Source organism: Sciurus vulgaris (assembly GCF_902686455.1).
Source record: "Sciurus vulgaris genome assembly, chromosome: 11".
Classification (NCBI taxonomy): domain Eukaryota; kingdom Metazoa; phylum Chordata; class Mammalia; order Rodentia; family Sciuridae; genus Sciurus; species Sciurus vulgaris.
This window is the reverse complement of record NC_136472.1, coordinates 99011123-99027473: the sequence shown is the minus strand read 5'-3', so window position 1 is coordinate 99027473 and position 16351 is coordinate 99011123. Positions and strand designations below refer to the sequence as shown.

General features: G+C 36.8%; 1 protein-coding gene across 5 annotated transcripts in view; it reads left to right on the top strand.

Annotated features, from left to right (window-relative positions):
* Window positions 1–8454: 8454 nt before the first annotated feature.
* Window positions 8455–16351, top strand: part of DCUN1D5 (defective in cullin neddylation 1 domain containing 5) — a 32276-nt gene continuing 24379 nt past the window's right edge. For 2 of the 5 annotated variants that reach the window (XM_079102017.1, XM_079102016.1), the window contains exon 1: window positions 8455–8850. In XM_079102017.1, coding sequence (XP_078958143.1) covers window positions 8765–8850 — 86 coding nt within the window. In that variant the 5' untranslated portion in view covers window positions 8455–8764. Of the gene's footprint in view, window positions 8851–10868; window positions 10961–16351 lie in introns of those variants that run through there. The other 3 variants (XM_079102015.1, XM_079102018.1, XM_079102019.1) reach the window with 3 other exon arrangements.

Sequence of the window (16351 nt, the reverse complement as noted above, 5' to 3'; positions counted from 1 at the left end):
CTTGCTCTCTTGCTCTGTGTGTCTGCCTTCCACTGTGGCATGGTGAATGAAGGCTCTTGCCAGATGTAAGACTCTTAATTTTAAACTACCTAACTTCCAAAAATGTAAGGAAAAAGTTTCTTTAAAATAACCTGGTCTAATTACCTGTTACAGCAGCATGAGTGGGCTAAAACAATGAGATATTTAAGATTTTGGTGTGGTTCATAACTGTAGCATAGCCTAGTCCTGACAGTCACAAACAAGGTATAGCAAATGTTACAATAAACAACCACAAAATTTCAGTGGTTTAACTGAAGAATTATATTTCTCCTTCAAAGTCCAATAATGTGGTATATGGCAGACAGTCTTCAATGTGATGATTCAGGAATCTTCCTCTTCCACGTTGTGGCTTCATTATCTCCTAGGACTATGGAATTCCCTCCTACGTTATTTGAATCTGGTTCATTGACAGGTAAAGTGTGAAGTCTTACACAAGAGATTTTTATGGCAATTTCTGACTACAAAGACAAAATGTAATCAAATTGTATACACCAGAATAAGAAAGGATGATATTTGGTCAACACACAGTATTCTCTAATAAAGTGTACTTTACAAACCTGGTGCTTCATGGAATGAAGCCTTGATTTGCTTTTTTTTTTTTTTTTAACATAATCGATGCTTTTATTGGGCAATTTTATTTACTGAATTGTCACTATGAAATTTATTTTAATTAATGGTACTACAAATGTATAAATATAAATATTATTTATCAGGTCTCTGAGATAAGGGAATTGGATGTAAACACAAAATCCACCTGGCCAAGGAACAGGTCTGATACTGAACCCAATCCTGCTCACCTCATCATATCAGAGAAACTCAGATTTCAGTCTGGCCCTAAGAGAACACGGAGAGGCTCATCGTCTCCTTCACCCACAATACTCTGACAACCAACACTTGAATTCAGGCTTCCTATTCCCCTTTCTTTCCCTACCTTGGAAGAGATCCATTGTTTTTGCAGACTCAGTATTGGCTGCAAAGCTATAGTTGGTGAAGGAAAGGCTCAGCCTGACTCACAGTCACCATAGTCAGAGTGTGGACCCAGTTGCATCCCCAGGCAAGTTCACCTTTGGGATCTTGACTCAACATGTGAATGTGATGCTTGTGCCTCTGGCATGTTGGGGCTTACCTCTCCATTCAAGTTCCTCGGGGACAGGCCTCCTGGGTGGGAACTGAAAGAGGAAGAGAGTTCAGTACCAATCCCTGTTCTCCCTTTTCTAAGCATTTTCAGAACATCCACTTCTGATGTTCCCGCCTGTCAGTGAAACCACTTAGTGACCCAAAGAGACAGACATCAGGTATTTGAAGGAAATGTCAACTTTCCTGTGTATGTTTGAGGTGCTTGGATGGCAAGTACTAAGACAAAAATGTTCCTGAAGTTATCCTCTTGAGTACAGAGGGGTTTGAAGAGGCAAACTATTAATATTATCTCTGTATTGTTAACCTTAGTTGACATTCCTAGAGAGAACATGCTATAGAGGCTCCAGGGCATGAAAAGAAAATAAAAGGTTATTATTAATCTCTAATCACAGGGATCAAAGAAATAGAACCTCCAGGTTTTGGGATACCATGAAATGAGGAGTTGAGTAACTGTATAACACATTCCAAGTTAGGAGAACTTTTCATGGTTTTAAAAGCCTGTGAATTCCCTGTTGTCTATGAGCCACCCATATCTACACATATTAAGTCTATTGCCATATGAAGGGTGTTACCTGCTATAAGCAAGGTAGTAGAGGGTCCTGACCCTTATTGTAACTCTGATGGGCTACAATTCTCAATGTATAGTTCTTTAGCGATTTAACAAGTGTATAATCCTTCTGTTACCAGCATCTGTTTAAAATTGTGGGTTTTATGGGAATTTTGCAGTGAGGACCCTAAATATAGATCTTTTCTCTTTTATCTGATTGACTAGTGCAAATACCTTGAATCCGAAAATCTCTCTCCAGTTCTGGAGATGTCACTCCTTAAATAATTTCATTCTATTATATATGTTTTGTCATTCCCAGAAAATACCCACTAATTAGGTGCTAAACACCTTGGACTGATGAACTGAGTCCAAAGCTCTTCCAGGATTCTTCATGGCACTAGATGACTTCTATAGAGTGCTGCTTCCTCTTCTTCTTCCTATATACCCCATACCTCACTTATGAATTTCTTACTTTGTGTATGTGTGGGAAAGGGGGACTGGGGATTGAATCCAGAGGCACTTTGCCACTGAGCTACATCCTTAGTCTTTTTTAATTTTTATTCTTTTGAGACAGCATCTCCCTAAGTGGCTGAGGTTGGCCTTAAACTTGGGATCCTCCTGCCTCAGCCTCTTGAGTCACTGAAATTACAGGTGTGTGCCACTGCGCCCAGCTCAAAACCTTTGATTCTTGGGCTGGGGAGATAGCTCAGTTGGTAGAGTGCTTGCCTTGCAAGCACAAGGCCCTGGGTTCGATCGCCAGCACCAAAAAAAAAAAAAAAAAAAAAAAGGAAAAGAAAAGGAAGAAAAAACTTTGATTCTTATGAGCCATGTTATCTTGAGAAACAAGAAGTTTCTTGGAAATTTAAGGCCCAATCCCTGAAAGAAACAGAGGACAGAATGAAAGCCATGACATTTAAAGTTAATCTTAGCTGAAGGGTTTAAGAGTTGCAAAAGGATGTAACTTGGAAAGAGTATCTGTGAGGTTAGACAGGAGAGCAAACCTCTGAAGAACACATGATTAGGAAAGGAATTATCATCAAGAGATATCTTAACCCACTATCAGTGCCAGTGATTAGAGGGAAGTAGGTGCTAAGTAAGTGGCAGATTATTTGCCAATCATTAACTGTCTTCCTGGAAATCATTGCCTCTGCTGCCTTTGCTGAAGAATCATATGAACTGATCTTCTCTGTGCTGACTGGTCTTCACCAGTGGTGTTCAGTAACTAACTGCGCACATGTGAGCTATGAATTTTTCAAAGAAGTGATGTATAACCATGACTCAAGAATTTGCTGAATCTCATTGAAACTGCTCTATTTTCAACGACAGGAAAAAAAAAAAAAAAACAGTTAAGATCAGGAAAAAAAAAAAAAAAAACAGTTAAGATCCCTGAAACTAATGATGGAATTGGTTACAGTCAAGAAGGCTGTAGTGATATGAATTCTCCCCCATTACTAGAATTTGAGTAGAAGGGAACCTAAGACAACTCACTTCTTTTACGTGCCTCTTTACAACTCTTTCCTTGATTCTGAGATTAAATAAATAAAACAACTTGCTAAGTTAGAATATGTTTTTGTTGGGGTATACTCTAAAAACCCCAATAAATAATTGTGTACCCCAGTACAGTTTTGAATACACTGTCATATATTTTTCTTTTATCAATAATGCAATCTTTGTTATCCAGATGAGGCAGATATTGTTATTTTTTCTTATAGACAGTAAAACTGAGTCATAAAATGGTTAAATGTTTTACCAATGTGGCAGAGTTAAAAATGATTGTTCTCATCTTAAGAAACCCTTTCTATTAGGCTATCTTTCCAATAGTAAGTTTGAGAAATATATGGTGTGACAAAAAAGCAAGTCATCTAGCAAAGACCAAAATTATGAACACACTGTAAGAACACACCAAACACAAACTACTTGCATTTACCTTTGTTCTTCTCTATCACTTCAACCAACCAAAAAGAGTTCTCTGCAGTAAGTCATCAAAACAACTCTCTGACAGTAATTTCAGTCTATGAACTACTTTTTTTTTTTAAATTTGGGGTACATATTTACATACTAGAAAGCAAATTGGGTGTTCTGTTTAATATTTCCCTCTTCAGCACTTGTTCTTCTTCTTCCTGGCTAGGTTTCAAGTTCAAATTGTTCTCTTCTTTTTTTTATTTTCTTGCAGTACTGGGGATCGAACTCAAGGCCTTGTGCTTGCGAGGCAAGCACTCTACCAGCTGAACCATCTCCCCAGCCCCCAAATTGTTCTCTTCTTATCCACATGATACCTAAGACATTACTTTCTGCCTATAATCCCCAATGCAGAATTTCATGACTTCTTTCCAAAGGCATCCAATCTAAGAGGATTCCCCTGAGTTATCACTCTTCCTATACTTCACTATTTTCTCAATTTTACTAATGTTTTTCTGTCCAAAATACTTTTAAAATAATTTTTTTAAATTTTAGATTTTTTTTAAAACTGCAATGGTACTACAGAATGTCCCCATAATTCCCAGAGTCAACTTCCTCTGGGTTTATGTGTATGGAAATGTTTCATAAAATTTTGACTTATAAAGTTGTTTGGAAAATCAGCATTAACGTATGCAAAAGCTAACATAGATCCAGGACCACAATAACACTTGGCATCCCATAAATCACTTAATGTCCACATTGCTTGCTTTTCCAGCAAGTGGGAAAAAATCCTATTTAAGAGATGTTAAGAAAAAATAAACTATGTACAGAACATGTAAATTAACGTATCTTAGGTCCCTATTTTGGCTACCTTTATACAGATATGACTTTTTAAAGATCTTTTCATGGCTTTGTTCTGTCATCACCGAATGCTAAACAGATGATGGAACTATGTCTCAAACATTTTGCCTTTTTCCCTGTTCAGTGCAAGTATTATGTCCACTCTCATTACAGAGGGTTATTATTTAGTTGTGATTTTTTTAACTTGCATCTTTTTATATAATAATAGGATAAGATGAAGGATAAAGTCATGTAACTTTCCTAAAGCTACTGAGTGTCTTCTTTGGATCTGAAACCAGAACACATCACATCCTCTCCTCATTACTTTCACTTAAAATTTTCCTGCATAACAAAGAACCAAACTATTCTTTCACAGTTTGTTTTTTCATAATCGTACTTTTTGGTGGAAAATCATGGACCATCCATGTGTTGGCAAGCATCAGAAAAAAATAAGACCACATAACTAGGCATTTCTACATTCCTCACAGGCATAGAGGTATCAGTAAGCTCCCCTTTCTTGATAGTAATTGGTATGATATAGAGCAAACATTTAAAAATGGAGGTTTGAGGCAGGTGTGGGGACACAGGCTTGTAATCCCAGCAGCTTGGAAGGTTGAGGCAGAAGGATCAAGAGTTCCAAGTCAGCCTTAGCAAAAGCAAAGCGCTAAGTGACTCAATGTGACCCTGTCTCTAAATAAAACACAAAATAGGCTTGGAATATGGCTCACTGGTTGAGTGCCCCTGAGTTCAATCCCTAGTAATGGAGGTATGATTGTGGTTGTAGGTACTGCAGAGAAGGCAATGAAGAGGTATATGGGTATGAATGATCTATATGATCCTGGAAATTGCCATCCCCAAGATATCACTGAAAAACATCCTATTCTTTTTTTTTTTCCCCCTTGGTATTGGGGATTGAACCCAGGGGCAGTTTACCACTAAACTACATCACCATCCTGAGTTTGTTTTTGAGACAGGGTCTCATGAAGTTGCTGAGACTAACTCCAAACTTTGAATCCTCTTGCATCAGTCTCCTGAGTTGCCAGGATTACAGGCATGTGCTACCATAACCAACTGATCCTATTCTTTATTCATAAAATTCTCTTAGATTGATTGGACATATTTTCCCTTCCAGACTATCAACTCTGGGAATGCAGAAGTCTTATCAGCCATATATTCTTAACTCCAGCAGTTTCTGGTTTAAGTGGTCATTAAATATTATTTGAACCAGGTGTGGTGTCACACGAGTATAATCCCAGCAGCTCAGGAGGCTGAGGCAGCAGGATTTTGAGTTCAAAGCCAGCCTCAGCAAAAGTGAGGCGCTAAGAACTCAGTGAGACTCTGTCTCTAAATAAAATACAAAATAGGGCTGGGGATGTGGCTCAGTGGTCGAGTGCCCCTAAGTTCAACCCCTGGTAACCCCCCGCCCAAATGTTATTTGAATCATAGATCTACTGAATGAATACCACATAAATCCAACATCTTTTCCCCCAGAGAATTCTACAAGTAGTCTCATATTGAATTACTGCATCTAGCTCAATGACCAGAACCTCCATGTAGGGCTGGATCTTCTTCCTCAGGTCTAGAAGTGATTCCAAATGATTCAATGACCTATGCACTTAAGAGAATATGCTCTGCTCCCCACTCTTACTCAGTATATAATTATGGAAAAATACATGTTAACAACAGTAAAAATTTCAGTTCAGAAAATTAAAGGTGTATAGCAATCCTGGTCTACAACAATGCTGATATTCTGCTCCAAAGGCATTATGAAGTTCCTTATCCTTTGATTAGGCCATGATTCTATTCTCCAGAATGAGATTCCTTGAACTTTATCCTCAGGTCCTCTTAGATTATTTATCTTCATCTTTTAGGTTTTATTCCATTTCCTTTGTCCTCATTGGGTAAACAGGCTCTTTAGCTTTTGCAGATAATTTCTTAAAGAAATTATCTTGTTTTTTTCTAATAGTGTTTTGTCATTACCATCTGTTTTATTTTGTGCTGTTTGAATTCGTTCATTTGATATAAAATTTATTGAGAAATAATATTCAGACAATTAAGAGTATGTATACATATGTATATGGATATTTGTTGTTTTTGTTGTTTGTTTTGTTTTTGGTAACTGGGTTTGAATCAAAGGTGCTTAATCACTGAACCACATCCCCAGCCCTTTTTAAATTTTGAGACAGGGTCTTGCTAAATTACTTAAGGCCTCACTAAGTTGCTGAGGCTGACTTTGAATTTTTGATCCTCCTGCCTTAGCCTCCCATTGGGATTACAGACATGCACCACAGTTCCCACAAGGGCATCTATTTTTAAGTGTATAGATCAATGAACTTTGAGAAATATATTTTCCACCAATTAAGTCAATATGTAGAATGGGTCTATTATTCAAAAAGTTCCCTTGCAATCCTTTGCAGTCAGTCTGCTCCCCGACAACTCCACAGCATTTCAAGTCCCAAGAGTCACTATATGCTACAGATAAGTTTCACATGTTCTAAATTTTATCAAATATCTGCCCATTTTAAAGTGTCTAAATTTCCCATAATTGTCATAGTATTGTTTAAATTGTTTGAATCACAATTCAAATAAGAACCATACTGAAAATGATCTAGACTGGGATTATAGCTCAGTAGTTTAGTACTCGCCTACCATGTACAAGGCCCTGGGTTCAAACCCTAGCTCTGTTAAAAAAAAAAAAAAAAAAAACAAAAAAAAAAAAAAAAACAACCTTTTTTTTTAGAAAGCTCTTCTAAATTCCTTTTCTTTCCTCTCTTCCTAACAATTTGTTGCACAATCTGGGTCATTTGTACTCTAGATTTTGCTGATGCTCCTGTCCTCTACTTTCTGAAGAAAGTAGTTATAGTGAGAGACTCGATCTGATAGAGATTTGATTTTTGGTCTTACACATTTCAAATAAGTTGAAGGAGTGAGTACAGGCTTTCATTATTTTGGTTACTACATCTGCAAATTGGTGAAATTTACTGACTCACATAACTGACAATTCCAGGGGATATCATGGACTTGGGACTGATGTCACAGAATCATACCTTGGTTTTTCTCTCTTCTGCTTGATTCTGGTCTCTTCTGAATTTTGGTTTCATTCCCGACAGCTTCTCAGGTTCAAGTTCATAGGAAAGAAACAGCTCAATTTCTTGTCATTAGCACTTATTACCCTGACTTAAGCCTCCATCCTGAATCAATTAATAGAACTATGATATGATATTCTGATTGGCCAGATTAGGATTCCAATGGATGGCATCGGTTGTTACTGAATATAGACATTTTTATTGCTCTACTATTGTAGTTGGCTAATTTAGAGGTGATTTTACAAAAATGTTCACTAATGACAGTTGACTAGATAATCTCTACATAACAATATTTACAATTTTAATCATAAATATTTCCACTGGAGATTTGTTTGGGGTAGTAAGGTTTAGAAAGAGGCCCCTTAGAACTATCCCCCAAATTTCTCTCTACGAATAAGTCTCTACTGTCAGTGGGTAGCTACTGACACTCACCTGAGAGGTGTACTAATAGAAATGGAAATGACAGAGCTGTTTTAATACAGGAGAAAGTAATAAGCAGAGGTCGGGGTCAAAGATGAAGTGGGAATGGGGGAGGAGGAAGCTGATCTCAGGCCCATAAAGAGAACATGCAGGACACTGGGTGACAATACATTTAAGAGGTGGTTACACTTAACGGTGAGGTTACCATTTACAGCTCAGATTAGTCTGCCAGGTTATTTTGAACGCCAACTGCAGAATATTAGTGGTTTCATGAAACATTTGTTGGTGGTGACTACCAGCGTTGGGGCAAGGTGTCATCTTCACTAGAACAGTCAGGATACCCTGGACAGAACACCGAAATTTGACTAGATTGCTCCACCCGCCCAGGCCAGAAAGGTACCTCTCGGCTTAGTGTAAGGCAAGCCAACAGAAGCCACGCCCATCCCGTCGCCGGGCTCTGCACTTGCGTCACTTCCGGTCCCGGGCAATTCGCATCCGGGTCAGACTGAGCTTCTTGCTATCCGTGACTAGTGTAGGTGCCGCGCTGTCCGCGTTATCTCCTCCTGGTGAGACGGAGCCGCAGTGTTCACCGGCGAAGAGCTAACTGTGTCCTAAGCAGAGAAAGACTAGGAGAACTGCGAGCGGGCAGCGGCTGGGCCGCGCCGGCGCGGGCTGGCAACTGTGTCCCTCCGCTTGCTGCTGTCTCTGGGAACTGGGTGCCAGCGCTGAGGGGCCTCCAGCGGACAGCGACCCCCTTCCCCGGCCCCCCAGCCCACCCTGCCGGGGAGGGCGGAAGATGCCAGTGAAGAAGAAGAGAAAATCCTCTGGGGTGGCAGCGGCAGTGGCGGAAGACGGAGGCCTCAAAAAGTGTAAAATCTCCAGGTACCACCTCCCCCCACCTTTCAGTCTTTCCTCCTTCCTCCTTTGCAGGACAGCTGGAGGAGGAGGAGTTGGGCCGAATCTCCCGGCCTCAAGCTGGAGAGAGGTGAGACCCCTCTAATCAAATTAGGCGGTAGGTGTAGAACACCCAGGCTCCGCGCCCGACCCGACCTCGTGTTCGTAAGCGTGCGTGTGCTCTGGTGTTTAAGGAGGAACCAGAAGAGTCGCCCCACATTAGTCTGTGTGCCCTGGAGTGTGGGTGGGGAAACACATGCATATATAAATTGCGCTCTTTCATTCGACCTTCTACTCCTTTAATTCCTCCCTTGTCTTTTTTCCAAACCCAAAAGGTCAAACCTAGAATTTCTTTGTAGAGCCTGAAGAAAGGAGAGAGAGCATAAGGAATCTAGAGAACTGCCTTGGAAATGGAAAAAAAGAAAAAACTTCTGTAATTGGCCTCCAAATTTTTAGTATTTGGAGTGTCCGAACCTGAACCATCCCAGCTGGAGGCCTTTTTTATTTGCAGAAGACCCATTTTTTGGAAGTCTAGTATCTGCACCTGCGCTAATTCCCTGTGTGCAGAGTTGGGAAGGCCCTACATGCTTTTTGTTTTCTAGAGCATTCAGCATTCGTTTCTCAGTATGTATATACTCCGTATTTTGAGAAAAAGGACAAAGTGAAACTATAGTTAAAGCTCTTTGACGCCTTTGTAACTTTATCATTTAGGCATCACAGAAACTGCAAAAGATCATTGCAGTTCAGGTGTGAGAAGTGGTTTTGTCACCCCCCCCCCCAATCTCCTTATGGTATCTTTGTCTTAATAATTGATGCTTAATGTGACAACTTCAGATGTTGACAACTTCAGAAATAAGACAGTACCTAAAGTTGTAAGGAGAAAAAAATATTAGAACTCTGCTTAAAATGTAAGAGAGGTGACTTGTATAGTCTACATCTTCCTTTTTATAATTCACTTTTTTCCTTCCTTACTATGCTTTGGCAAAGGAACTTAAGGAATATATATATATTTTTTTTCTTTTCTTTTCTTTTGGCTGTTAATGTGATAGGGTTTTCTTATACCACTTGGTAACTAACATTAGAATTTGAAGTGGTTACTAGCATATTTTTATGAAGCATAGGCAAATTAGTTTTTATTACTGTAACTTGTGGCCATCTTAAATGTATACTGTATCAAAAGTATTTAAACATTAAAATAGCTGGGCAGGCAGAATTAGAAATCAGGTGATACTTTGTTCTGTCAATTAAAATTTTTAAATGTGGTATCCCTAGTTTACATTACATTACTCAATTGCAGAAGTTCCAATGTTTCCATGTCATTGTGGTAGTGTAATTATTTGAATTCCTTGAGAAAAAGCTCTCTGAAGTTTGTTAAATCCTAGAGGATATTTTTGAACTTCCCAGCTTTTAATGATTTTATGGGAAAAAAATCTGATTAAATAGCTTTTGGCCCAAATATTTGGACTGTTTTTAATTATTAATTTGTAGGGGATTTGTGGTTTTGTTTTTTAACCTGTGGACTTTAATATAGCCTCAGGTCCTAGAACATCTTTAAAAATCTAAGTTTGATAGGTGATTCATTAAAACTCTTAATATATTATTTTATTTTGCAATAAAATATACTTTGTAAGATTTTGTTTTAAAATATATGTAATATATATAGTTTCCCAGGAAATCAGTAGTGGAATTACAAAAAAGATTTTACTTTCTCAGTTCTACGTTGACACTCAGTTTGAACTTCTGTATAGTCTTGAAATCTGGGGAAGTAATTTTAGTTGGTATTTTTGGAATTTGATAGTAAAGTAGCATTTGGGTTTTGTTAGAAATCTAATATGTAGATTACTGTTTCAAATTGCAGATACTTAACTCCATTTTTTTTCCTTTAATGCCAACTTAAAAAATAAAACAAAAAGCTTTGTTTGAATTGAAGTAGTTCTTATTGCACTTAGTTTTTCACTAAGCATTGAGACTTGATAAAAATCTTAGGCATTTGTGTGTTTTCTAAGCTATTGCAGATCCCAACCCCCTGCTAGACTAATAAGTGGAGAGGAACATTTTTCAAGCAAGAAGTGCCTGGCTTGGTTTTATGAGTATGCAGGTAATGAAACTAATGTAAGAAGATATCAGTCTTATGCTTTAAAAAGTTTTATTTCCTTTTGGTTTATTTATTTAACAAATTATTTATTTCAGGCCTGCCATGTTTTAGTGCTATGTACTGGGATCAGGATCAAGACTAAGGATTGTGGGTTAGTTAAGAATTTGGTGCCACTTCAGGCTGTTATTTCTTCAAATATGTATTCATTATACATCAGAAGAGGAGAAACTCATTTACTGTTAATGTGTAAACAGAGATGGATTTACTTATTTACATCCATTGGCTGCGGTAGCATTATGGAAAACAAAAACTACATAATAAAATTTTCTTTTTCTGTTAATTTTTTTTTTTTTTTGGAAATTTTTGTGAATTGGTAACATTTTCTGAGACTTCAGGGGAGACAGGAAAAGATTTGAACCATCATTGCACAAACATTTACCCTTTAATGATTATTTGGCCATTTACTACTATTGGAGATAGAAAATAAGTAAGAAAGTAAATAGGTAGTATTATCACATGGTGATAGATATTACGTTAGGAAGACACTCTGAGAGAATTCATAGGAGCAGTGTATAACCCAGCCTTGGAAGTGTCAGGGTAGCTTTCTTGGAGAAGCTAACTAACCTCAGCTAAATACTATTAGCAGTAACTGAAAACCTCTAGGCCTGGGATACAGGTAAAAGTTAAAGCCAGCCATAGATGAAGCTGAAGAGTTAAGCAAATAAATGAAAAAGATTAATTGTTTACCATTTATTACTAACATTTTGTAAGCGTACTTGACAATGTTTTTCCACTTAAATAGTTTTGCTTCTTTGGAGTAACTAACTCTAAAAGCTTACTTTTGTTTTTCCTTTTCCTTCTTTTTCTTACTTGCTTTCCTGTTTTTGTTTTCCCTCTTGTCATTCTCAAAATCTTATTTAAAAGTGTGTATGTAGTTTATTTAGTGCTAATTCATGTTAAGTTCTAAAATGTGCTTTGAACTTCAAGTAAAGTTTAGGCTAACTGTATGAAAAGCGAGACTATTTTGAAAAGGGGGCAGCAACATAACTGTTGGGATCAGTGGAGTGATCCCAAAAGTATAATTTAAAATTGTTTAGTAGCAGAACAGAATCATTCTAGACCAGGAAAAAAGCTATTACTGGCATCCCAAGACAACCACTAACCCAATTTAAATGAAGGGAATTCATTTTCTTAACTGACCTCCATTTAAGTTGTTGACCCATTATTCAAAATGCCAGTTTTATTGGTATGCAGGATATAGAATCAAAGGGTCATCCTTCTTACTTCACTTATAAAGGTTACTAAATACCATAAAAATAATTAGCTCATTTTTAAATTTAATGTTTGCTTGATTTTACTTCTTTTTAGAACTTTCCTGGGTATCATAAAGTTCTAATTAAACATGTATTTCCTGTATTAGCATTTTTTAATTGCCAACATAATAATTGCTCTCATTATTCTAGGTATTGTGCTAAGTATATATTTTTCCATATGACCATTCTATGAAGTAGATGGTGTAGTATTCATTTTATGATTGAGAAAACAGATTAAGTAATTTGGTCAAGGTAGTAACAAGAGCAAGGATTCAAACCACAGTCATTGTGACACTGGGAACCATGGTTTTAATTATTGTTCCTATGTTTTTATTTAAGTATGTACATGACTGTGTACATGGCAACTAGTTTTCACTTTTATAAAAAATATAAGTACACCTGGTTAATTTATTTTCTGTCATTCAATCAATATTTATCAAGCACTTTTTGGTGAATCAGGCACTGTGCTAATTAAGTACTGGGGATGTAACAGTGAAGAAGTCAGACATGATTCCTGCCCTCAGGGGACTTGGCTTCTAGGGAGGAAGACAGTAAACAATACGTAGGCAGGATATTATAGATTTTTGAATATTACACAGATAATAAATATAGGGAGATTCATAAATAGAGTGAGGAAGGTATGGATGGACTTTCAGATACAGTGATTAGGGAAGGGCTCTCTGTGGAGATTTTGGGCAGAAAACTGCTTGATGGGGAAGAGCCCATTGCCAAATAAACAGTAACTGTTTTGTGTTGAAATGGGGCTGTCCCTCATTAAAATGGAGACAAGGTTGTGCCTACTTAGTATACTAACTTATAAAGTACTTAGCACAGTACCTGGTATATGGTCAGAACTCAACACATTTTTGTTATTATGGTTAAAACAGTATAATATTACAGCTTCAGATTTATTGGTTGTAGCTTTTTAATGTCCCCAGATTAGCTAATCTTATGTAGCTCATGATGAAAGTGCTGTGTCACTGAGCATATTATTTTGTCTTGAGAAATCTATTATGGGTATGGTATTAAACACTGCATATATACCTGGAAACATTTTCTTTATTATTTAACAAAACATCAGAGTTAGTTTTGTTTTTCTTCTAGTTTTAAAAATATCACAAATGTGTTACTGGAGTATTACAGGTCATATGTGATAAACTTGATGGTTTTGCCCTTACACAAAACCTGTAACTCTTGAGTGATACTTATTTATTTATTGCAGTGTTGGGGATTGAACTGAGGGGCACTTTGATACTGAGCCACATCCCCAGCTTTTGTATATGAAACAGGGTCTCCCTAAGTTATGAAGGCCGACCTTTCAATCCTGCGTCAGCCTCCCAAGTCATTGGCATTGTAGATGTGTATCACTGTGCCTGGCTTCAGTAATATTCAAATTGAGTAATACATTTGTCCTTTTTTATCCATGGGGTATTGGTTCTAGGATAACCTCATCTTCACCACAGATAACAAAATCCAAATATGCTCAAGTTCTTATAAAATGAAGTATTACTTGTTTATAATCAACCCACACACATCCTCCAGTAGACTTTAAACCATCTTTAGTTACAATGTTTAATACAAGGTAATGCTATGTAAAAATAATTGAAAAAGGATGAGAAAGTGTGTACATTCAGTACAGATGGAGTTTTTTTGAATATTTTTGATCAGCAATTGGTTGAAATCCATTAGTACAGAACTCAAGATAGATAAGGCTGGTTATATACTGGGTCTGTGGTAAACAAAAATATACAAAGTGAAAGGAATTTTAAAAAGTTTTACTAGGGGTTGGGGTTGTAACTCAGTGATATAGAGCGCTTGCCTATCATATGTGAGGCACTGGGTTTGTATAGACAAAATAAAGGTCCATTGACTAAACATTTAAAAATGTTAGAAGTGCATAATCCTAATTTAGTAGCCAGCTGATAGAGTGTACTAGTACAGTGAACTAATCATTTCCAGGCTTTTTAAATTGAGTGCAAACCAAATTGCGTGAAAGAGTAAATTCAGCTTTAGAAATTTAACCCAGGAAATATTGTCATTGGAAGGGTATGTTTCAAAAAGTATAATTAAAATTATGCACACAAGGAAAGAACATTGGTATAGACCTTGCTTTAGACTTAAATCTATTACTGTTTGCATTTCTTTTGGAAAGTCATTTAACATTTATAGATTTTAGCTCTATAAAAGTGAGAGGTGTGTGTGTGTGTGTGTAGTGTATATATGCATATTATATATACATATAAAACAAATTTTTTAACTTGGTTTTAATCATTAACCCCCTTGTTTCTAGAGGCCTATATTTTATGACAGTAACTGATATTTCTTGACAAAACTCTTCAGCTTTCTTTTCTGAGCGTTGATGGCAACTTTGAGGGCAAGTGTACTTGTTGCATCAGAAAAAAAATTGAATATTTTCCTTTCATGGCTTTAAAAAGCACTTTGTTTTCTTCCATTAAGTTTTTAATGTAATTTTTGTTTTCTTTCAGCCATATATAGGATGCATATCAGTTATGGTTTTGTTTTTGGTTTGATTTTTTTTTTTTGGTGGGGGGGGGTGGGTACTGGGGATTGAACCCAGGGCCTTGCATATGTGAGGCAGGTACTCCGCTGCTGAGCTATGTCCTCAGTCATTTTTATTTTATTTTGAGACAAGTTCTCACTAATTTGCCCAGGCTGATTTCAAACTTGTGATCCTCCTGCCTCAGCCTCCCTAATGGCTGGGATTATAGTCATGTACTGTCAAACCCAGCCTCAGTTATGTCGTTTTAGTGGCTTTATTGTATATGTATTCTTTTCTTTTTTTTCTAATTTATTTTGGTGCTGGAGATTAAACTCAGGGCCTTGCACCTACTACTAAGCACACATTATACTACTGAATTGCACTCCTAGCTCTTTCCTATGTTGAATTCTGAATTAATACATTTAATTAAAATCATTCTCTAACTATTAATACTAGGAAGTAAAAGTCTCTTGATTAGCACCCTCTTCATCTTTTAATACTTCATTGAACTTTTACTACTTATTTAAACTTAATGACTTGATTGTTTTACATAAAATTTAAAATGGGTTTTGGTTTCTGATCAAATAGTAAAGTCATCTTGACATCCTGGATCTCATCTCAAGCAGCAAGAATGTATTTTCTAGATACTGGATGGCTAAATTCTTTTATTAAGAAAAACTGTAGGATGTTGACTTTGTATTCTACTTGTAATTTAACACTGGTGTCATAAAATCCACCTGAGTAATTTTGATCTAATCTATGACTTATATAAAACTGGAGTAGTTTTAGTTCTTAAGAAAGGAAAATGGTGGCTTCTCTTGACTAATTTAACATTATATCAAGATTTAGTTTAGTTTTCCAGTCACAAAAGAAACCTAGCTGATGCAGTTGCTGTGTGTTGGGAGTCTGATTTAAAAAACAAACAAAAATAAAAACAAAACATGAGAATTGATGTATTAACTTAAATTTAGTGATAGGGAATAAAATAAAGAATAAGCTAAATAACTAATATTTGTTCACATGATAGACACAAGCGAATTGAGAGATTAAACTTGTTTCTATGTTAAGGTGACATAACTGATGCCTTGTGATTTAGAACTAATATGATATGGAAAATATTTCTTAAATTGCAATATAGTGTTTACAGAAGTCATTTTTACAATATAATTTTTCAAGAATTAAGTTATATTTAAGTTTATTTCAAAGAGGTAATGATCTCTTTGTAGTAAGTAAATGAGTATTCTTCCTCCGATTACTGTATTAAACTATGCATTGAGCTAGGCACAGTGGTGCATGCCTGTAGTCCCAGCAACTCCGGAGGCTGAGACAGGAATGCAAGTTCAAGGCCAGCCTCAGCAACTTTGTAAGGCCCTAAGCAACTTCGTAAGACCCTGTCTTAAAATTAAAAATTTGAAGTGACTGGGAATGTAGCTTGGTCACCCTGGAATTCAGTTCCCAGTAGGAGAAAAGCAAACGGCCTTTTTTCTAACACATTCTAGCTCCAACCTTCTTGGGCTTCTTTAAATTCCTGCATTGTGGGCTGGGGATGTAGCTCAGTGGTATAACACTTGGCTAGAATAT